At 50.2% G+C, this 22,269-nt stretch overlaps 9 protein-coding genes across 9 annotated transcripts; 5 read left to right on the forward strand and 4 right to left on the reverse strand.

Annotated features, from left to right (window-relative positions):
* Positions 1-112: 112 nt before the first annotated feature.
* On the reverse strand, positions 113-1,228 carry VTN00DRAFT_4283 (uncharacterized protein; the record flags this gene model as incomplete). The annotated part of the gene is made up of 3 exons (XM_069430694.1): positions 113-328; positions 399-626; positions 1,178-1,228. The coding sequence occupies 3 exons, from the start codon at positions 1,226-1,228 to the stop codon at positions 113-115; spliced, it is 495 nt and encodes a 164-aa protein (XP_069289804.1).
* Positions 1,229-2,151: 923 nt separating this feature from the next.
* On the forward strand, positions 2,152-5,168 carry VTN00DRAFT_4284 (uncharacterized protein; the record flags this gene model as incomplete). The annotated part of the gene is made up of 5 exons (XM_069430695.1): positions 2,152-2,331; positions 2,405-2,459; positions 2,515-3,472; positions 3,522-3,890; positions 3,950-5,168. 5 exons carry the CDS (start codon positions 2,152-2,154, stop codon positions 5,166-5,168), a joined length of 2,781 nt encoding a protein of 926 aa, XP_069289805.1.
* Positions 5,169-7,869: 2,701 nt separating this feature from the next.
* Positions 7,870-9,345, reverse strand: VTN00DRAFT_4285 (uncharacterized protein; the record flags this gene model as incomplete). Its single annotated transcript, XM_069430696.1, has 3 exons — positions 7,870-7,872; positions 7,993-9,271; positions 9,329-9,345. The coding sequence occupies 3 exons, from the start codon at positions 9,343-9,345 to the stop codon at positions 7,870-7,872; spliced, it is 1,299 nt and encodes a 432-aa protein (XP_069289806.1).
* Positions 9,346-9,614: 269 nt separating this feature from the next.
* On the forward strand, positions 9,615-9,908 carry VTN00DRAFT_4286 (uncharacterized protein; the record flags this gene model as incomplete). The annotated part of the gene is made up of 2 exons (XM_069430697.1): positions 9,615-9,825; positions 9,883-9,908. 2 exons carry the CDS (start codon positions 9,615-9,617, stop codon positions 9,906-9,908), a joined length of 237 nt encoding a protein of 78 aa, XP_069289807.1.
* A 1,335-nt stretch (positions 9,909-11,243) lies between these two features.
* On the forward strand, positions 11,244-12,649 carry VTN00DRAFT_4287 (uncharacterized protein; the record flags this gene model as incomplete). The annotated part of the gene is made up of 3 exons (XM_069430698.1): positions 11,244-11,364; positions 11,436-11,959; positions 12,047-12,649. The coding sequence occupies 3 exons, from the start codon at positions 11,244-11,246 to the stop codon at positions 12,647-12,649; spliced, it is 1,248 nt and encodes a 415-aa protein (XP_069289808.1).
* A 199-nt stretch (positions 12,650-12,848) lies between these two features.
* Positions 12,849-13,324, reverse strand: VTN00DRAFT_4288 (uncharacterized protein; the record flags this gene model as incomplete). Its single annotated transcript, XM_069430699.1, has 2 exons — positions 12,849-12,948; positions 13,014-13,324. The coding sequence occupies 2 exons, from the start codon at positions 13,322-13,324 to the stop codon at positions 12,849-12,851; spliced, it is 411 nt and encodes a 136-aa protein (XP_069289809.1).
* Positions 13,325-14,080: 756 nt separating this feature from the next.
* On the forward strand, positions 14,081-15,571 carry VTN00DRAFT_4289 (uncharacterized protein; the record flags this gene model as incomplete). Its single annotated transcript, XM_069430700.1, has 1 exon — positions 14,081-15,571. One exon carries the CDS (start codon positions 14,081-14,083, stop codon positions 15,569-15,571), a length of 1,491 nt encoding a protein of 496 aa, XP_069289810.1.
* Positions 15,572-17,999: 2,428 nt separating this feature from the next.
* VTN00DRAFT_4290 (uncharacterized protein) lies at positions 18,000-18,239 on the reverse strand (the record flags this gene model as incomplete). Its single annotated transcript, XM_069430702.1, has 1 exon — positions 18,000-18,239. The coding sequence occupies one exon, from the start codon at positions 18,237-18,239 to the stop codon at positions 18,000-18,002; it is 240 nt and encodes a 79-aa protein (XP_069289811.1).
* A 140-nt stretch (positions 18,240-18,379) lies between these two features.
* On the forward strand, positions 18,380-22,258 carry VTN00DRAFT_4291 (uncharacterized protein; the record flags this gene model as incomplete). The annotated part of the gene is made up of 9 exons (XM_069430703.1): positions 18,380-18,851; positions 18,922-19,191; positions 19,267-19,848; positions 19,910-20,305; positions 20,368-20,769; positions 20,851-21,394; positions 21,453-21,654; positions 21,721-22,126; positions 22,197-22,258. The coding sequence occupies 9 exons, from the start codon at positions 18,380-18,382 to the stop codon at positions 22,256-22,258; spliced, it is 3,336 nt and encodes a 1,111-aa protein (XP_069289812.1).
* Between the last annotated feature and the right edge of the window lie 11 nt (positions 22,259-22,269).

A 22,269-nucleotide genomic window follows, 5' to 3' on the forward strand; every position in this document is an offset into this window, starting at 1 on the left:
GTGGTATACCGGCACGCGACCTCCAGATATACTAGACCGGGTTCACAGATGGGCGGTCAAACAGGAGAGCCTCACAGGGCAAGCAGGAGCGGTGACGACAGAAGTAGGGTCATCACAGGAGGCCTGGATACAGCGTGGCATACATATGTAAGAGGAAGAGAGCGATGTGAGGCAGAGATAAGGGCAGCATGGGTGAGACTGTTGCGTGGAGGGCCATCTGACCGTCACAGCGGGACTGTACGGGCGACGGGTACGGGCTGTATCGCTGACCGCGGTCCCCACGCCAAGACGGTCCACGTAGCCCAACTCCAAGGGCTTCTATTGGCCGCTGTGGGCCCGGTGAACCGGTCAGGCCGTACAGGAGTTGGTATCTTGCAGGTATCTGCCAGGTATCGTACCGGCCGTCGGGTATCAATACGCAGGCGATACGGCGATGCGCCGCTTGCAGGGCCTATGACGCTGGTCGCCTTCAAGACCGGCTGTCGGCGGCGCCGGGAAGGGCCGCAGCCTGCCCCGAAGGGTTTAGCCGGGCGAGATTCCAACGCCACGGCATTGCGAGGCTCTCGATGGCTCCACCGTCTCGCCGGCCGCGCTGCACCCCAACCCCCGTGGCCGGAATCTTCTGCCTGTGGAGCGTCGAAGTCCGCCAGCCTCGCCTCTTCTCGTCTTTTCTCCGCCTCTCGTGCCGTTCACCGTGCGCTCTTACTAATTCCGTCGTTGGCCTCGATGTCGGACGGCGTTCAAGAGGTGGACAAACACACTATTTACTGCGGATCATTGCTGCTTGGAGCAAGGATCTTTTCTATCTATGTCTCGTTGACATCTTCCCCAAAGACGATGTCTGGAGAATTGGATTCGAGAAGGAATATTAGTGTTTATTTTGTGTGCGTCTCGGGAAATTATCCTGGAACCGGCGGTGTCACCTGGGCAGTCCACTGTCCTCCACTCTGCAGGTACGGAGTTATTGTCAAGTTTTCCATACGGTAAAAATCCGGCATCCAAGTCTTGGCCAACACGGCCCTCTGTATTATTAAACAATTCCCGTCTATATGCTCAGAGCTTTTCTCTTGCTCTGGAGGGCCCACGCTGGTCATAAACAAATTTTCAAATGCTCTATTATGCATATCTACTCTTTGGATACCCAATATCCAGGTGGTTGGTATGTTAGGTGCCATACAGTAGCTCCCATGTCCACATCTGCAGTCTGATGGAAGTAGCTCCAGTACATATGTGAGGCTGTGAAAGAGCAAAATAAAGAAAAAAAAATATATATATAAATAGAATATAAAACTGTCCTACGATGTTGAACAGATACATACTACTCCGTGCTGCGTACAGCACCGCTATGGTGATCTGCGGCAGTGAATTGCCCTTCTGATAACTGTTTCGATCGCGATCCGAACGCGAGTTCATCTGTAACCTATGGCTGCTTCAGGATATAGATGCCCAACCACAACTCTATATACTGAAGTAGGGCCAAGCATGCAATCGCGATACTTTTCCAATCTACAAAGATGTCCACTTACCACTCTCCACGCTGTTTTTTATTTCTGGCTTGACATCCTGAATTGAGAGAAGCGGTAGCTCGGCAGTCAGTGGTCTTAGTCAGCAAATATCCCATGGTCTTATTCTAAGGCATCCGGGATGGCCTTTGGACAGAGATATCGATCGCTCGCGAGAAAAGAGCCCTCTCTGCGCTGTCCAACCAATCATACGCTTCTCATTTCCTCTATCGATCGACGTCGCCGGGCCCGGTTCATCAATTGCGCGTGGTTTGCTGCGAACAGTCTCCACCTCCGCCGCCAGGCCATCTGCATCGTGGGGTGTAACATTTTAATTGAAGTCCGGATAAGATTGCGGGGTCTCGGATCAGTCGACTTATCCAGTCAAAGTGAGGTATGGAATAGCTCTGAGCTTTCTCACTTGCTGGTCTATCCTCTCTATCAGCGCTCCATCTGATGACCCCTGCTTAGACTTCTGATCACCAAGCACCATATCGACCGTGGAATGTCCAGCTCCACCGTGGAAGCTCCAAACCTCCGCGATGTGCACGCGCCTCTGGGAAGGAGTCGAATGAACGTGTGTTGGGGTCATTGAAAGCCGTCCTCCAAATCCTCCACACACTAGGTCGCTATCTCATGCTTCGTAAGCATGGCTGGGAACGCGAGAGATAACGCCACGAGCGGGGATGACACTCCAGAGTCCATACCTCCGGAATCAATACAAGCTTCCACGGGCAAGCCGAGGGCGAAGAGAAAAGAAAATCCCGCGGTGGTCAAGAGACGCTGTGTCAGTACGGCCTGCATCGCATGTCGCAAGAGGAAGTCGAAAGTGAGTCACCGGTTCCAATCTCAACATCCCCGTTCGGCCGTCTGGTGTCTCTGCTGACGTTTCTATGCGGCAGTGCGATGGAAACCTGCCTAGCTGCGCCGCATGCTCCTCGGTCTATCACACGCCATGTACATAATCGCTCCAGCCACATGCTCTCAGGTCGACGGGACTAATTCATCATAGGTGTATACGATCCCAACTCCGATCACCGCCGTAAAGGCGTTTACAAGAAGGACATCGATAACTTGAGAACTCGAAATACGACGTTACAAACCATAGTCCAGGCCATATTGAACTACGATGAAGAGGACGTTTTCGATCTGGTACGCGAGATACGATCCTGTGACAGTCTGGAGGATGTAGCGGCTTCTATCATCGCTCGGGAGAAAGGCCTCACGACCGCGGAGGACAATGGAGACTCTCCTGTCGAAGAGGACCTTGCACAGACAGATCAGTTCGAAGCTGAATTGGCCGGGAAGATGAGCGAGTTGATGCTTGATGGCTCTGTGAAATTTATCGGCGGCACTTCAAATCTCATCTTCCTACCTCCTGGAACGGAGCTGGATGAGTCGAATTCAATCCTGGCTGGTACAGGACTGGAGCGACAGACCGATTATTCCGTGACTCGGTGGACCCGAGTCACCGACGACGAGCAATTGATTGGCCATCTGATGACCATGTACTTCACATGGCATTACGCCTACTTCACCACGCTTTCAAAGGATCTTTTCTATCGAGATTATGTCCGCGGACGGTCTAGCCAGTACTGTTCTTCGCTGCTTGTCAATGCCATGCTGGCCCTGGGCTGTCACTTCAGCTCTTGGGAAGGATCACGTGAAGACCCTATGGATTCCGCGACAGCAGGTGATCACTTCTTCAAGGAAGCAAAGAGGCTGATCCTGGAATATGATGAACATGAAAAGGCCAAGCTTTGCACGGTTCAGGCACTCGCACTGATGTCGGTTCGGGAGGCTGGATGCGGTCGAGAAGGGAAAGGCTGGGTTTATAGTGGCATGAGCTTCCGCATGGCCTATGATCTGGGCTTGAATGTAGATGCTGCTGGTATTGGCGCGAATACTCTCACGGAGGAGGAAATAGATGCGCGAAGAATAACGTTTTGGGGATGTTTCCTCTTCGACAAGTTTGTGGCCTGAAACCTTGGGACATTGTATGGAGACTAACTATAGCAGGTGCTGGTCAAACTACCTTGGCCGCCAACCTCAACTCTCGACATCCAATATCACTGTGCCCAAATTCGACGTCTTTCCGACCGAAGATGCGGAAACATGGTCACCGTATACCGATTCAGGAGTGGTCCAGGAACACACGCAGCCCGCACGGACCAGAGCAGTCGCCTTGCAAATCTCAAAATTGTGTGAGATCAGCAGCGACTTGCTAGCATCCTTCTACCATCCGGCGCCTATGGAAAAGCCTCCCTCGAAGCAAATGGAATTGAAGAAACTCAGTGAAATTCACACGAGACTCGAAGCATGGAGGAAAGGTGTACCCAAGGAAATGGACCCTAAGGAGGGACAGCTACCGCAGGTCCTCCTAATGCAGTAAGCGATGAACTTATTGGTAGAGATCCAAGTAGGCGACGCGTGCTGACACTCTCTAGCATGTTCTATCAACTCCTTTTTATACACCTATACCGTCCTTTTCTGAAGTATACGAAGTCGACATCGCCGCTCCCCCAACATGTCTCTCCTCGTAAATTATGCACCCAAGCAGCTTCCTCCATATCGAAGCTGCTTAGGCTATACAAGCGCACTTATGGCTTGCGGCAGATTTGCAACATCGCAGTCTATATTGCGCACTCTGCCTGTACCATACACCTCCTTAATCTACCAGATAAGAATGCCAAAAGAGACGTTATTCACGGTTTCAAGAACCTGGAAGAGATTGCCGAGAGCTGGCTTTGTGCTCGACGTACGCTCCGAATCCTTGACATATCCGCTAGCAAGTGGAACATCGATCTACCTAGCGAAGCAGTGGCGGTCTTGGAGCGTACTCACGCGAAGTGGGGACCATGGGGGTCATGGGATCATGGCTCGTCACCGGGGGCCTCTGAGGGGTCTCCAACGATGGCGACTTCACGGCTCTCATCGACCGTCCCTAGCAGCTACTCGACACCTGGGAGATTTCCTCAGACTACCCAATTCAACGAATCTCAGGTGCAGACTACCACTGTTCCTGTCGGGTCAAGGGTCCCTCAGAATCCACCCAATACTTTCGCCAACATACCTCACGTACCTCCTATGCCGGCAGGTCGCCGTTCTTTCAGCGTCCAGCCTCTGCTGCCTAGGACTTCTGCACCGGAACCAACTTACCTCAGTCCCACATCCCAGATCTCCTATCCTCCCCGTCCTGCCGCTGCCCCTGTTCCTCAATCGCAACAGGACCTGTGGAACGCTGCGCAGGACATTCCCTGCAATGCATCAAACAGCAGTGACAGCCCAGTTCCGATGGTCAATACACCCCCAATGCCAATCTTCAACCATGTCGATAACCTCGTAGAGGAAAGCCAAGACTGGTGGATGAGGGATCAGAGCACGTTGGCCCTTGGACTGGAGAATTGGGGAGAAGGATGGGACCCGGTTGACGCCGGAGTCACGTTCAATCTGGGTTATGAAGCAGATATGTCCACCGCTGCTGTTGGACAGGAGTTCAGAACCCAAAATATGTCGAACTCGTCGCAGCAGCAACAGCAGCAAATGGGCCACATGGACCCAGGGATCCGCACACCAATGGCACCATCCTCCGCTGGCATTACGACGAGTTTATATGGATACGTACCTAACAACAGACAACTTGGTTCTGGTCCTGGGAATGGATAGGGCTAGATTATACGCAAGGGAGTTCTTTCTGTGGAGGGTTTACCCTGTTTATTTCTTTCTTTCACTGTGTATTATTGAGACGGATGGATCATTACGGGTTATTATTTGGATGGAGCAAGGAACTCTAACTCACTTTTTTTTCTCATCTGCATCTATTTTGCGGCCAGGTATGGTAATATATGACGACCGATCACGATGTGATATGATATCAAAGATTGATTCATCCCCCCTCTTCTGACAGGGTATATACAGTATGTGATTCTCTTTTTTCAACATATACACCTGCCTGTTCTCTTAGCTCTTTCAGTTGCAGATGTGGTTTAATCCTTATTCACCTTGGAGTGCAGTACAGTATAGTATGAATATATTGGGTACATATTCTTGCTTCCTATACTGAATATATACCTCTATCTGGACAATTTGGGCAGAAGGTATTGCAGTATGGTAATCGGAGAGGACATATGGAACCAAACAGATGAATACTAGTGAACCCTTGAATCCTCTAGAGAAGACAGAAAGAAAGAAAGGCCTTCACAAGCTTATGTGTATGTTGCTTGGATTCCGATCTGAATAGTAGGTATGGGATGATAGTATGACAAGTGTATACGGGAATGTGCAAAGCTAAGGGATGACAGTAAGAAAGGGGGTATAATGTCATAGTACATGATTAGACAAACGGAACGCGATGGTGTATGGTTCCAGTTGCGGGAGAGAAGAAGAGGAAGGGTTGGTTTTATTGGTTTTCCTGAACGACAATAGGAATGCTGCTATATAGCAGACCTGCTAACTCTCCATGGTGTCTATTGATTAATCGTGCCAGACTACATGCAGTCCAGGATAGGGGAAAACTGGGGGTGATCCTAACCTCTTAATATTAATAGTAACTGAATCTACTACCGTCTTGAGTCGAGAACCAAAGTTATGACGGTATTCCTGCGGTGGCGAAGGACGAGGCGTCTCTGTCTATCTGCGCGCGTTTCTTCCACTAGTTCAAGCCTGTCAGTGCTGATGGTTCATGCATACATAGATACATTCATTCTAGGAATTGGAGACAAGAAAAATAAATTGGTAAGTAGGCAATGTGAACACGCACCAGCGGAGTCAGCGACTCTTAACTGGAGAGCAAGAACTGGAGAGCAAGGAAAACAAACAGCGACGGAGTTCGTATGCCGCGAGGCTGAGCAGGTTGAGTCGACAGATAACTCGAGAAAACTCGAGTTGAGTTAGTACCCGACTGTTTCCCTAACTTCTCAGGTAGTATAGCCCCACGGGCTGCTCTGTCAAATGTCGGGCCGAGGAAACCAATTTGGAGGTACTGTTGCAAGTTCCCTTCAACCACCAACAGATTCTTAGATGGAAGATAGATGGTGCAGCCACGAACACGACGATGACAAGGAGGGAAAAGCGGTCCTGGCAGTCAACGGCTTCAATTCTTCACCGAACAGACAGAGCTGCCCACCTACATTAGCACCCTGTTGCTGTACAATACATCTGTACTGCGTAGTCTTCTAGTTCTGACTCATTATTAGCTCTACCGGAATCAAAAAGCATATTGTACAGTAGTTTGTTCCGGCTTTCATATACGTATGCCAAGCTAGAAACATTTCATCCCGGTCAGTAAGTGCGGTCGCCTCCCTGAGCCCACCAGCATGGGACGGTACTCAGTGCAGGAGCGCGCCGCATAGTATCTAGTGGACGATACGAACTTCAGAAAGCGCAACTGGCTGAAACGTGCAGCGCTTTGGTTCATGTGGTGTCAGGCGTAAGAATCCCTGTCTTTTTGGAAATGGAGCGCTTCATTTCCAAAATGACCGGGATCTAGAATTAACACCGCCCCATCCTCCGAAGGTACTACCTACGTACCTAGTAGTAATGAGCGGCAACTGGGCTAGGTTTGAAGGCGCTTCCCCAGATAGCAGTATGCATGTCTGCTAATATCCACAGCCCGATGTTTACTTCTTGGCAGATCTAGTTAGTATTTTCATATGCGGTGTTAGACGCGGGATGGCAAATATCTGCGTTGACAGACATTTACCATTAGTTATGACTGAGAATCTTCACGTCCATTTCACTGTACCCGTGTGTGTCGTCTCCGTTTTTTATCAGAAGTTGGGGTCCGTAAAAGCTAAATCCGTCAAACTCAACAGCAGGAATTGATACTGAGGCCGTTTCTGCTATTGACCACCATTGAAGGTCTAACTGATATAATCGTTCTCATGACAAGACCTCTCCCGATCTAACTTTCCCTGCACGGGGAATAACTTCTCAAGGAGCATATGGAAGAGTCATCGAGCTCTAAATCCGGGATCTAGGCTAGCTTCATCATCATCAGGAATGATGTGTGGTTCCTTTATCTGTTGTTTGTTCAATCTTGAGAAGTTCAGTCTACCCTCTACGCAGCTAGAAAGCAATTACCCCTCGACAATAAGGGTGGATTAGAGCAGAAGTTTACAGAGGCTTAGATCCATCATTTCCTTAAAAACTTTCCGGGGAACTACAAGCAGACCTACGTATGTTTTCACCTCTTCGACAAACCAGATCATGGGAATGGAAATGTGGGCAATTTGAGATTCATAACATGGTGGGTTTTTCAAACCAGGTAGTCAGAAACCGTACTCGGGTCTCTGCAATTTCTTTCTATGCTGCAGATAGGACATTAGGAAAAAAAGAAACAAAATAAGAAAAAGGTCGTTACATGGTATCACTGGCAAGAAAAAAACCAGTCAGCGTCCGCACTCAAAAAGGGCCCAGGAGGCCGTAACGGGTTGATTAACACAAACATGAAATAGGGTAGGCAATTTGGATGGAGAAGGAAGCAACTCACCAAGAAATAATCAGCAACAGGCTTCTTCGCCGGCATACCCCTGGTGTCTTGAGCAGCGGCTTCGAAAACTCTGTACCTTCTCCCAGGACCAACGATTCGTTTACCCATGCCTTCGCCTCTCAATACGCCATTACTTCTTCCATAATCACCGTTGCTCCTGGCAATTGTACCTCCATTGCTTGCGTCCTCACCGAGTTCCAAGATCGCAGCCACGTTTCCACACCTGTAGCAGTAATTCGGGGCTGACCAAACGGTCACTATTCCGCCATCAAACATTTCCTTATAACCCTCCATAACGAGCTGGTGTGCTCGTGCAATGAGAGAGAGGTCGTTTTTATAATTGAAATGCTTGACGATGTCTCCACCAAACAGGAAACCGGCCCCACGGGGACTCAAACCCCAACCTTCGATCTCATCCGGGTCGGACCACAACAGATCGCACATGGCACCTTCGTGTGGTACTTCTTGCTTCCTGTCTATGAGACGAATCTTGTCAACGCTGTCAACAAGCGGGGAGAGGCCGCCGTGTACACAGAGGACGGCTCCGGTGCCAGTTGACAAGCTACCGGAACTGTCTCCTGTGGCGCCTGTACCAGGGGCCCCAGACCTGGTTGGCGTTTCGCCCGGTGCTGCGGATATATCTCTTGGGGGCGAAATGTTTCTGGAGTCATTGGACGCGTCTGATGACGATCTCTGCCTTCTTCTGTACGTTGTCATTGTGACTTCTCCTTTTGAGTTTAATACCTCGGTCTCTAGCTCGCCGTCGTCAACGTGCATGGTAGACTGAGTAGCTTCATTTGCGGTTGACGTCGGTTCAAGCTCTGAACTCGCCCCAAGCACCAAGGCTCCTAGCGCCAGGTAATCGAACACCTCGCAACAGTAGCGCCATACATTGGCACTTCCATATTTGCGGATACACTCGTCATAGAAGCCATACACAGTTGTGATCTGTCGCGACTCGTGGTTCCCCCGAATCAGGGTGATGCGATCTGGATAACGGACCTTGAGACAGAGGAGCAGGAGGAATGATTCGAGCGAGTAGAAGCCGCGGTCGACGAAGTCACCCATGAAGAGATAGTTCGTGTCGGGGACATCTCCACCGACGCGGAAGAGTTCCATCAGATCATGGAACTGGCCATGTATATCACCACAGATCGTGACTGGAGCGTCCACGGAGACAACATTTCCTTCTTCGATGAGAAGTTCTCGCGCCTTGTAGCAGAGTTCTCGAACTTGGGCTTCGGGTATCGGTCGGCAGGCCCGTAGCTGTGCGATCGCTCTAGAACAGGTGCGGTCAGTTGAATATTGCTAATGTGAGTGAGGGCAGCCAAAATACTTGTCTAGATCACTCATTATGGCTTGACACAGCGAAAGTGCCGACCGTGATGATGGGCCTGGGTCTGGTTAGAGTGGGTGGACAGCGGCGGGTCTTGCTGCAGGAGCTGCACTTTTTTAGAGCCAAGGCGCAAGTAAGGCAGAATCTCCCTTATCTCAGCAAGAAGCTTAGCCGCATCTTCAAGATCCAAGTTCCAGAAAGAAATCGATATATTGGAAAAGCGTTTGGACCAGAGCGTCGATGGATCTGACGCGGTCGCGATCGCGCTCTGCAGGGCCTCGCTGCGATGATGCAAACTGACCAATTGCGCACTCCAGAGATAAGATTAGATCGCCAAGTGCGTTTCAATCCCGTGACGGATGCTTCCACAACGCATCCGAAGAGGCCTTCCGTAAAGCCGCAGGAAAGTTATCAGGCAAGGCGGTGTTCCTCTCAACCTCTCCATTGGGAGTCATGCCGTTCAGTTAAGTCATTGTGCGGTGTTTTCCCGTTACTAGGTATGGCACTAGACCTCGTTTCCCCATATTTCGACGCACTGCTAACGGAGGCTCTAGGAACGGCAGTCCGCACTTTCTCATGACGATCCGAGACCGTACTTCCTGAAGCGATTGCAATCTTCATCGCTGCCGAGATGCCTCCACATCTGCATCCTCGGTCGCGTTCGACGACCTCTCTCTTTGCCGCCACCCTTCTCGCTTCATTTTTTGTCGTCGGCGTGCCTCACATTTTCCCTTGCCCGGCACCCCGCCGTACGCTAGCCGATTCAGAGATGATGATCACAGCCGACAAACAGCAAGTGCAGAGGATCCGAAGGAAGAGAAGGAAGTCTGAAGACGCTCCTGATCAATTGGGCACCGTTGCTGGCCAAGCTCTTCAAGTCGTGGACGAGGAAGTGTCGACGTTCTTACAGATGGAAGAAGAAGCGGAGAGGATGGCAAAAGTCGGAAGAGAATGTCCAGTTCCGAAGCCTGGTGGCATAATAGGCGAAATTCTGGGCTTCAAAAACTCGCAGAATGAAGAGCAGGAGGGGAAAAGTAGGATTTCACGGTCAGATATTCCTGCCCGAGAAAATGAACAATGAAGCGGGGTCTATGCAGATTAATGATGCAGGGTGACCCGGTCTCTGGACGGTTATTTAAGACACCAGCAGTGTGTGGTGTACTTTTTTTATTAACACCGTTGTAACCAGAATCTCTTTCTATATCTCTTGTTCATATGTCTTTGTGACTGACGCTGTATGTGCCTTGTTAGATGGAAAGAATGTGCAACTATTGGAACGATATGAAATATAGATTCGCAAATGTCGAGCCATAGTATATCATAATAGACTATTTTCTGGTTATTGTGGTTCAAAACATGCTCAGGTAATCTTTGGTGGAATTTGATGGCTTTACTTAGTTTTTGCAGTCCCCAGCCTTTACATACAGACCGCAAACGATTTACTGGTTTTCGAGTGGAGCTAATGAAAATTTTTCCAGAGTTAGAACCGCCTCGGAAATTATAATCCGTAAAATCATGGTCGGAAAACTACCTGCAGTGCGGAGTATGAAGGCGGTGATGTACATACATAGAATAGCGATAACGGACTATCTTCGGGAATGGATTGGTGAGAGGCTGAAGAAGAAGGACAAATTGAATTTTGCTATTGCAGCACACCGTTTTATTTAGTAACAAATCCATGCATTAGATCAACTGTCTCGTTTTATCTACTTGCATGGACTCCATACTACCAGGTCAGGTGCTCAGCTCCCGGAGGACATGCGGAACGGACTCATGGACACGGGCCCGTTTGGCGCTAACCAATTACGGAACCATAAGTTTAACGCCGGCCTCTGGGTTGCTCCAGCTGAGATCGGCACGGATCTGGGAAAGCCAGCGAGGCGCCAAACTCCAAGGCAGCTTTGACATGACAGCAATGGATCTCTATCGTACTATCTACGATTTGTGCAGAAATCCGAAACATACAAGATGGATTGCACCCTTGCTCTTTCTTGCAGATACATTTCTCTGCGTGCTGATTATCTGGAAGGTCCCATGTGAGCTCCGATACAACAACATGCTTCCCGCCGTATCACCAGATAAGACTGACTCGCAGGTCATTGAACAGATACGGAGATCGACTGGACAACATACATGCAGCAAGTTTCTCTCTACCTCTCTGGCGAGCGTGATTACACCAAGATTAAAGGCTCCACCGGTCCGCTTGTGTATCCCGCTGCCCACGTTTATATCTACTCCTTGCTCTACCATGCTACGAATGAAGGGCGGGATATCGCCTTTGGCCAAGTCCTATTCGCGATACTCTACCTGCTTACACTGGCGATCGTGATGGCTTGCTACATAAGGACAGGTGCCCCGCCATATCTCTTTCCACTTCTGGTTCTCTCCAAGAGACTCCACAGCGTCTTTGTTCTGCGGTTGTTCAACGACTGCTTTGCAGCATTGGCAATGTGGACCGCGATCTGGCTGTTCCAGAAGAGAAAGTGGACAGCTGGAGTCATCGTTTGGACGAGCGGAGTCGCAATAAAGATGACTTTATTACTCTTGGCTCCGGCCGTTGCGCTGCTTGTAGGGCTTAGCCAAGGCATTGGTCGTGGTATCCTGCTTGGGACCACAGCAGTATTGATCCAGGTGTGCTACCATCAAATATCCTAATCTCGAGTCGCTGTATCCATTACATATTGGAGATGCTCTGGTCGGCTGACGCTTCATATATAGGTCCTGCTTGCGGTGCCTTTTCTTCAGGAGAACTCAGTCGGCTACATTTCACGAGCCTTTGAACTGACCAGACAGTTTCTATTCAAGTGGACCGTGAACTGGAGATTTGTTGGTGAAGAAGTTTTTCTATCTAGAAAGTTCTCACTGTCCCTGTTGGCTGTACACATATCCTTGCTCGGTCTTTTTGCGACTATGCGCTGGGTGAAACCATCGGGTTCGAACTTGGTGAACTTTGTCCGGAAATTGATGAGCGGGCGACAACCAACTGTGGCATTCTCGAATGCTTTCATAACCACGACAATGCTAACATCTCTAGCAATCGGTCTGCTGTGTGCAAGAACTTTGCATTATCAATTCTTTGCCTATCTCTCCTGGGCAACCCCTTTCCTTCTCTGGCGATCGGGGTTTCATCCTATCCTCATATACGCTTTGTGGGCGGCACAGGAGTGGGCTTGGAATGTCTTTCCCAGCACAAGCCAGAGCTCAATCATTGTTGTTCTGTCGCTTGCTGTCCAGGTTTTCGGTGTCTTGTTGGACGGTGGGTCCTTTGATGGCAAGCGCAGGGAAGACGTCGGTGCTGGTATCAAACAGCATCTGCAATGATAATATCTGTAGCGTCCATGAAAATCACGAATCGCGGTTCTCGAAAAATTGAACAGGAGATGGATCTGCACCAGGGCGGCAGGGCCAACGCAAACAGCACCTAAATTTGAAACATAAAACTGCCGACAGCCATACCCTAAAAGGCACATAGCTAAACCATCTATGGATGCAGAAGCATGCGGTGTGCCCTGCTGGCATGTCACGCGTCCGAGTCGTCTGACGGTGGCATCCTACCCACCGTGGAGTCTTCCTCGTCATCCGACGCTGGCAGCAACGACTGCTTGACGAACTCCTTTGGCCTGCAAGCAAGTCAGCCAATAGGCCCGGAAGGACTTGGGTAGGTATATGTGCGGTGCCAACTCACCAATAAGGGGCTTTGCGCCAGGCCTTCTCGTCTCGGACAATGTTGATAATCTCACCGCCGAGCTTGTTCTCCCTAGGTTCCAGAGCTTTTGTATCGACGACGACATAGGAACCACGCTTGATCCATATCGTGGATCGGAAACGAGCCGGCAACTCTACTAGAATCGAAGTCTTGGACGGCAGTTCTACTGCGTAAATGTTGTTACCCGTTGCCTTGATCACTCGAGCAATCTGCTGTCCCTCAGCTAGCTCGTCCGGGGGCGTCAAGGTCTCTTCCGCTGTAGCGAGTACCCTCCGCTTCGGGGGACCCATGTTTCACAGCTGTCTTCTCCTGGTTCCTGACCCTGCAGAAAATTCCGAGCTCGAGCACAGGCAGCTGCCCGGTTCTGATAGCTGCTGATAGTGTTTATCCTTGATTTGTCGCTGGCCGAAAAGCAAAATAAGGCCCTGACGGTCTGGCCGGGCTAGCAGCCTCCTCAGCCCCTCCGCGGCCGTGGCGCTTGCACAAACGCTGTGGCGTGTAAAACTTTTCCGCCGCGCGTTCACGTGCGCCGCCCAACTGCAGGCTGATTTCGCTGGGATTACGTCAGTGAGCCCAGACTACCCAGAATTTCCACGCGTTTGAGGTCGTGGCAAAAACGCGACACCCACGCTCTATTTATTGTTATCAAGTCCAACTATTGTACAGAACTTCCACCAAGACGCCCTAGTGGAGAACTTGACTTACATGGCCTGCACCTCTGCAGAGCAAACTATCCCCTTGAGTCACAATGATCTTCCAATAGCCCTCTGGAGTCTCCACCAGGTTGTTCTGGACCCCTTTCCTTTCGGAAATGCGGCGCTGGACTTGGTGTTGAGCTTGTATTCTGTAGTAGGCAGCGTCGGAATCCATTTTCCAAGGTCCCCCTATTATGAGCAGGTATAGAAGTCAGGTATCCTGTCTGCTTTACATCACAATGATTCGGTTTTTCTCTATACGATAATTTCATTTTTTTTTCTTTTGGGATGTATCCTGCTTCAATGATACCCCCTTTTTGATCTTAATTTTCGGTCTTTTCTTCTGTGAAGATGTCTTCTCATTCCAGTTTCGGTACTTTAGTTACTATTGAAAGCTCTCCTCAAATCACGAATCCTGCTGCAGTTGTCCGCAAAGACAAACAGGGCATTGCTCTCTCCCCTTCTGATAAGGAGTTGGATGAGATCCAATGGGGAAAATCCAGCAGACCCCCTTCTATACCCACCTCTGGGATACAGACGCCTCTCACGCCGACCGACCTGGAGTCAAGCAATCCCCCTACTCCCAAAAAGCATGGAGCCGTGGACGCGGTCAAAAGTCTATCTACGCCCAAGAACAAACGACGGCTGCTGAGCGCATGTATGATGAACTTCGCCAATGGCCTGAACGACAGCGCTCCTGGTGCTTTGATTCCCTACATTGAAAAGGAATACAATATTGGATACGCCATTGTTTCTCTCATATTTGTGACGAATGCCGTTGGCTTTATCCTGGCAGCGCCTTGTACCCACGCACTTGAGACGAGATTTGGCCGTTGCAAGACTTATATCTTCTCGATGTCCCTGCTGGTTGCGGGGTATATTATGATAATCTGCAAGCCACCTTTTCCTGTGGTTGTGGCGAGCTTTTTTCTACTTGGCTTTGGCATGGCGGTTAACACTGCCCTCAACAATGTCTTTTGCGCCAATCTTGCCAACAGCACCGCGGCCCTCGGAGGCCTTCACGGTGGTTACGGCATTGGAGGTACGATTGGACCGTTGATCGCCACAGCGTTGGCTTCTCATGGGGTCCGATGGTCGTTCTACTATATTATTACTCTTGGTATGGCGTTGTGTAATCTGGTCTTCTCAGTATTCGCATTCAAGGGCTACGAGAAGGATTTACCTACGCAACTTCTTACAGCGCTTCAACGCACAGCCTCCCGTCAGTCATATGAAGACGAGAAGGCGAAAAAGAAGAAAAATCCACTCATAGAAGCTGCGAAAAACAAGGTTACCATGATAGGTGCGGTGTTCATCTTCGCCTACCAAGGCGCTGAAGTTTCAACTTCCGGATGGATTGTGTCTTTTCTCATCAGCTATCGAAATGGTGACCCCTCTGAGGTTGGTTATGTCAGTGCCGGTTTTTGGGCTGGCATCACCATTGGCCGTTTCGTGCTTTCACATCCGTGCCATAAGATTGGGAAGAAGCTGGCGGTCGTCTTGCTCATTGCGGGTGCAGTGGCCTTTCAGCTAATGACCTGGCTCATTCCCAATGTTATAGGCGAGGCCGTGACGGTGTCGATTGTTGGTCTTCTTTTGGGACCTGTCTATCCTTGTGCAGCTGCTGTGTTTAGCAAACTCCTTCCCCGTGACATCCAGACATCCAGCCTGAGTTTTATCAGTGCAATGGGCAGTAGTGGCGGTGCTGTATCTCCCTTCTTCACAGGTCTTCTCGCGCAGCATGTGGGGACTGTGGTTTTGCACCCAATCTGCCTTGGTTTATATGGTGTGATGGTGGTGAGCTGGGTCTGCTTGCCAAGGATTCGCAAGAGAACCGAATAGAGGGATGCGTTGCGAAACCAGGCTTTTCACTCTCTTGGCTCTCTGCAGATATCAAGCTTTATGCTCTTCAATTTGGTTGCTACTTTTTTTTAATTCGTTCGGATAAATGATTACGATTCAATATGGTTTATGTCATCAATGTTGAGATATCGAGTTTTGGGCGCGGTCTATAGAAGGCTACTACGGGATTTCTTTGGCTCTGGTTACGTGCACAATGGTCTGACCGTCGCTTCATTATAGAGGCTCGACAGGGATGTTTCTCTTCGCGGATTGCTTGGTTCTTTTTGAATGGTTCTTCTTGCAATGCACCCTTCCATGCCTATTCACCCAACAGACAGTGGATCTGTCGATGATGTTGCACGGTCATAACTTCAGCATCTACGGCATGCTTGCCTGCCTTATTTTCCCTGTCCCTCTTATTAGTATCAAAAAAAAGAAAGGACCTGCTCCTGGAACCTGGCTTTTATGTCTGAGCCATACAGGCTTCTCGATTAATATTGTTGTCCTGCTTTGGGAAGTTTTAGGCATTATTACACATCGGAGGTATACACCCCATCCGAGAAGATACACTAAGGAACCAGTTACTTCTTCACTTGGAACTCCATCATCACCCCGAATTACATTAATACGCCCATGAAACTTTCCGCGCGGGAAAAAAAATCACGGGCTTGGCACCGCCGATAATGTTCCAGTTTCTGTTCCTCGGTAAGTCATGATATCATGACTTCAAGCCCGTGGAATAGAAATATCATTTTTGCTGCATCATCGATGCCTTTGAAGCTAAGATTATGGGATTGACTTCCTCTGATTATTTGCTTAGAGTCACCAAATTCCTAAGCTTCATGGTGTCCAATTTTTGGAACGATGTGTTCTCTATACTGTTTCCCTGTGAAATGGAAACCAGACTGGGTACTACATATAGTAGTATGTAGTATCGTCTCTCAATTTATCTTATCTTGGCTATTGAAGAAGATATTGTCGGCCTCAAGACAAATAGCTATCCCACCATGACCCTTTCCAGTCTTGGCAGAGTGCAGAGATATCCGTGGATCGTTTTCAACAGGTCTCCCAGCACAATTGTCGCAGTGACTGGGCAAATCAGAAACGATGAGCTGCCTCCTGCTTTGTGGCGGATGAGGAAGTGGAGCAGTGTCACATATTTCTCTTAATATTGGCATTGGAATGAACAATGTCTCAAATTTTTGTGGCTTCTGACCTGCCCCAACCTATGCACCTGGGTAGCGGCTACTACCCCGATAGTCACACAATCTCTCTCCACTCTCTCTGTATGGGGGATCAATTTTCGGGATTCTATGGCGTCTAATTCTTCGCAGCCCCATCTATATTACGTCACTGCAAAACGGTCCGTCGATGAGTCTCACACGGCAGGATCCTGTTGAGAACAGGCAGGCAAAGCGGAACCGGGCAATTTCTTGGAAGTCTTCTTAGTGTCTTGTGCACAGCCTTGATTCTTGGTACAGCCGTTTGTACGAGAAGGTGCGTACGACGAAGAAAAGAATGAAATTGGACATCTACAGGGACACTCGAAAGGGCACTTTCCCACGCGACTGCGGTTAATGTGGAACACAGAGGGCCCATTTGTCAACAGCACGTTCCGACTCCACTCTCGGTAGCTTCTGTACATACTGTGGCTGTCCTTGATGGAATTCTGTGGCTGTGTACTTCCTCTCCCCGATTAGGAACACATGGTCAAGACCTCGGGAGGATCTACAGTGTGTACGGATGATATCCCAATGGATGTTTCTTTCTGTTTCCCTTTGAGGGAACATTGCCGTAGAGCGGTGCGGCGGTTGCTGCACGCACCGTCGCCTAGCGTATGTATATCTTTCATCGATCTGCAATACATGATTAAATGTACATGTGCTTGTACTATCATACTCCCCTAGGTACCTAGTGATTAGATAGAAGTAATCCCGATGTTGTAGATTCAGACTGCGCATTGATACGGTACAGGAGGTCATTGAGCTTCGATATCAGATTCTCGAGTTCTTTTTTTAGGATCGTGTGCCGTGGATTGCACTCTACAGACCGTTATATGTCGAGGAAGGGATGCTCGTTGTGGTGAAGCCGTGCTGGAAGAATCCAGAATGTTGTGGTCCAATTGGAGTGAAAGGGGGTAGTGCCAGACAGAGGAAGGAGCGGCATCAACCAAGCCGGTTCTTCTGACAAAAAGTCTGGTCTGGTCGGCTACTTGTGAGTTTTGCACCCGCGGTCGCCACAGCGAACGGTCGAAGCGTATCCCCACCATAAGGTTGCGGCTCTCCTCCCCCTCTTTATCGCAAAACGAGACCCCAGGTACAGTCTGTCCTCTTGGCCATCAACCTCAGCGTCTGGCCTGAGTTGTTCGCCTGCCTGCTGTCGGAACCATTTACCCCGTCGATGAGCTAATCATATGCCCCTCCAGCGTTCAATTCCCGGTACTGCCTGCCTGACCGAACTGCGGGCGGTAAGCATCCAGACCGGAACCTGGGAACACCGCTAGATTGTGAGTTCGTGGACAATCCGACTTCTGCTCCGTCCGCAAAGCATCGCGCCCGACCGTCTGTCCGACGTCGACGGCTTCAACCCCCCTTCTGCTGCCCGCGAGCGTTCTGGCGGCCCTCGTCCCGTATCCTTCGTGTTCCGAGGCGGCTTTGCGACCCTGCATTGTCTTCTTGTCAACAAGAGCCCCACGACCACGCTCCCGCCCTCCTTTCCCATCTCCAAGGTATCAAGCACTTTCCCGAGGATCTCACACCCCGTTCCATCTCTCTACTGTAGCTCATTTCCGTCCAAGGACCCGTCACCATGGACGGGGACGACCTCATCGCAACGGTCTACCGCAAGATCGAGCGGGAAAAGGCCCTCATCAATGCCGCGACCAACATGCGGCAGTCGACCGACAACCCCCTGGTCCAGCAGAGAGTCGACGCCAACATTCGCGATGGCCGCAAGAACATTGCCTATCTCGAAGAGAAGATGAGAGAGCTTCAGCTGCGCAAGATGGGCCAGGAAGGTAGCAGTGCTTCCCCAGGGACTGGCTACCCTGGTTCTCCTACAGAACAGCGTCACTCCGTTGGCTCTGCACCGGGTGTCCCGACGCCTCCTCCAAAAGACCTTTCTGGAGGCTATTTCTCGAACGAACGAGGTGACTACGGTGATCCTGGCCCTGGTGGATACAGCCAAGGGGGAACAGGCACGATGCCTCCTCGCGCCCCCTATGCGGACCCGCGACCTTTCGCACCGGTTCCAAAGGCGAGACCAAACTATAGCAAGCTGGGTATGTCATACCGTCGTGCTATCCGTCACATGTGTGTGTGGCATTGACTAACAGTCTGGTGATGTTGTAGACCTGATCAAATATGACACTCCTTACCTCGGACCCAAAATCCAGCTCATGCTGTCCCAACTCGAGTTCAAGCTTAGTGTCGAAAAACAGTACAAGGCGGGTATCGAGAAGATGGTTCGCCTTTACCAAGATGAAGGCGATAGGAAGAGCCGTGCGGATGCCGAGGGACGGCGCATTGAGAGTAACCAAAAGATCCAACTGCTGAAGCAAGCTTTGAAGAGATACGAGGATCTCCATGTGGACATTGAAAGCACGGTAGACAATCCTGATGGTACGTTTTCAGAGCCGTGTTTCGTTTCCCACTACGAACGGTCGATGTTTCTGAATGTTGGCTAACATCTTGCAGACGAGAGTCTCAACGCTCCAAACATGCGTAAACCGCTGACTGGTCTCTTGACTATGCGTATCCACGCCGTGAAAGACGTCGATCATGCAGCTAGCTCTCGATTTTCGAGAGGCCCGGAGACATACGTGGTCCTTAAAGTCGAAGACACAATCAAGGCGCGAACCAGGGCGACCAGGTCGGACAAGTGGCCAGAAGAGACGTTCAATATCGATATCGACAAGGCGAATGAGATTGAACTCACAGTCTATGACAAGTCTGGTGACCGTCCAACCCCGATCGGTATGCTCTGGATACGCATCTCGGATATTGCTGAAGAAATGCGTCGTAAAAAGATTGAAACGGAGTTACAGCAATCCGGCTGGGTGTCTGCGGACAAAATGGATCATGGAAGTGGTGCAGCGAGACAGGATCCCAATGCTCCTGTGAGTCCTCCTCAGAGCCAGTCTCCCGGCGGACAACGTCCAGCACCCCAAGCGCAAGGTGCCGCAAATGCACCAGGTGCCCCTCAAGCTGCCCCGGTCATGATCGATTCTTGGTTCGCACTTGAACCGGTTGGCAGAATCCACCTTACAATGAGCTTTGGTAAGTTTTTTGGTTTGGCATTTGTCTCTGTAAAGGGCTGCTTCATTAACCGGTCGCGTAGCCAAACAATTGAAGGATCGACGACCGTTCGATATTGGTCTTAACCGCCAAGGTGCCGTCCGTCAAAAGAAAGAAGAGGTTCACGAAAAACAGGGACACAAGTTTGTTACGCAGCAGTTCTATAACATCATGCGTTGCGCTCTTTGCGGGGATTTCCTTAAATATGCTGCTGGCATGCAATGCGCCGATTGCAAGTACACATGCCACCGCAAGTGCTATCCCAAGGTTGTTACCAAGTGTATCAGCAAAGCAAACTACGAGACAGACCCGGACGAGGAGAAGATAAATCACCGTATCCCGCACCGCTTCGAGGGATTTTCCAATATCTCTGCCAATTGGTGCTGCCACTGTGGATATCTGCTTCCTTTCGGTCGGAAGAATGCAAAGAAATGTTCAGGTACTATCATCATCAGCCCCTCCCCCATTTAAATGATATCCCCCATACTGACATCTTGCCAGAATGTGGCCTTACTTGCCACGCGCAATGCGCACATCTTGTGCCCGATTTCTGTGGCATGTCTATGGAGGCAGCTAACCAGATTCTGGAGACCCTGATCAGGACGAAGAACCATAACAAGACTGCATCCCTTAGCGGCCGCACTCTCCGCCCGGGAGGTCCACCACAGGCACCTCAGGATACTTCTGCTCTATCACAGAAGCCAGGGGAAGGAGGGTACGCGACACCTCCAAGGCAAGCGTCTGCTGAAGCAGTGAGCGCCGCGCACAACTCCTATGTTACTCCGCAATCTCCTCCGGCGGCTCAACGACAGCAAATATCCCCAAGAACGGCGTCATCAACCACGGCAGCGGCAGCTGCCGCTGCCGCTACCGGAATGCGACCACCTTCACAACACGGAATGGGTACGTACGCCAGGACATCTGTAGACTATACTGGAGCCAAACCCACCTTTGGATATCCTTCAGGTATTAACAGCCGTGGAGAAGCAGATATGCGCCAGACACAACCCCAGCCGCCGCAGCATGCTCATTATGACCCGATGGCGTATGCTTCAATCCCCGCGCAGCAAGCGCCTCCTACGCAGGCGATTCAGAAGGCCGGGGCTCCGTATATGATGCCTCAACAGCAGCAGATGGTTCCCCAGCAACAACAAATCGCTCCTCCAGTCCAGCAGGAGCCACCTCAACAGCCGAAACCCAGAATCGGACTGGATCATTTCAACTTCCTGGCTGTTCTTGGCAAAGGCAACTTCGGCAAGGTCATGCTCGCTGAAACGAAGACCACGAAGAAGCTGTACGCTATCAAGGTCCTTAAGAAGGAGTTTATCATCGAAAACGACGAAGTTGAGAGCACGAAGTCGGAAAAGCGCGTGTTCCTCATCGCCAACAAGGAGCGTCATCCATTCCTTCTGAACTTGCATGCTTGTTTCCAGACCGAAACTCGTGTGTACTTCGTCATGGAGTACATCAGCGGTGGTGACCTGATGCTGCACATTCAGCGTGGCCAGTTCGGCTTGAAACGAGCACAGTAAGTATCCGAATCAAGCGTTCCATGTAAAGCTCAGAATGGCTAACGACATTGGCAGATTCTACGCTGCAGAAGTCTGCTTAGCGTTGAAGTATTTCCACGAGAATGGTGTCATCTACCGTGATCTGAAGCTTGATAACATTCTTCTCACCCTGGATGGTCACATCAAGATTGCAGACTATGGTCTCTGCAAGGAAGAAATGTGGTACGGCTGCACCACCAGCACGTTCTGTGGTACGCCAGAATTCATGGCGCCTGAGGTATGTTGATAGCCCACCTTGCGACAAAGGTTTCCTCTTACGTTATTTGCTAACTCGTGAACTCAGATTCTTTTGGATAAGAAGTACGGTCGTGCAGTCGACTGGTGGGCATTCGGTGTGCTCATCTACCAGATGCTCCTCCAGCAGTCTCCATTCCGCGGTGAAGATGAAGATGAAATCTACGATGCCATTCTTGCTGACGAACCTCTCTATCCCATTCACATGCCACGTGATTCGGTCTCCATTCTACAAAAACTGCTCACTCGTGAGCCGGAATTGAGACTTGGATCGGGACCTACAGATGCCCAGGAGATCATGTCGCATGCTTTCTTCAGGAATATCAACTGGGAGGATGTCTACCACAAGCGGGTTCCTCCACCATTCCTGCCAACGATCAGTAACCCGACTGATACGAGCAACTTCGACACAGAATTCACCAGTGTCACGCCTGTTCTGACTCCTGTACAGTCTGGTAAGTTCTCGATTTCTAATTTTTGGTTATCCGTTTTAGTTCTCGTTCCGCTAATGTTCTTCATGTGCAGTTCTTTCTCAGGCGATGCAGGAGGAGTTCCGTGGCTTCTCTTACACAGCAGATTTTGCTTGATCAGCGATATC

The sequence above is a fragment of the Thermoascus crustaceus genome (assembly GCF_041956765.1).
Source record: "Thermoascus crustaceus strain CBS 181.67 unplaced genomic scaffold VTN00scaffold_2, whole genome shotgun sequence".
In the NCBI taxonomy this organism is placed as follows: Eukaryota; Fungi; Ascomycota; class Eurotiomycetes; order Eurotiales; family Thermoascaceae; genus Thermoascus; species Thermoascus crustaceus.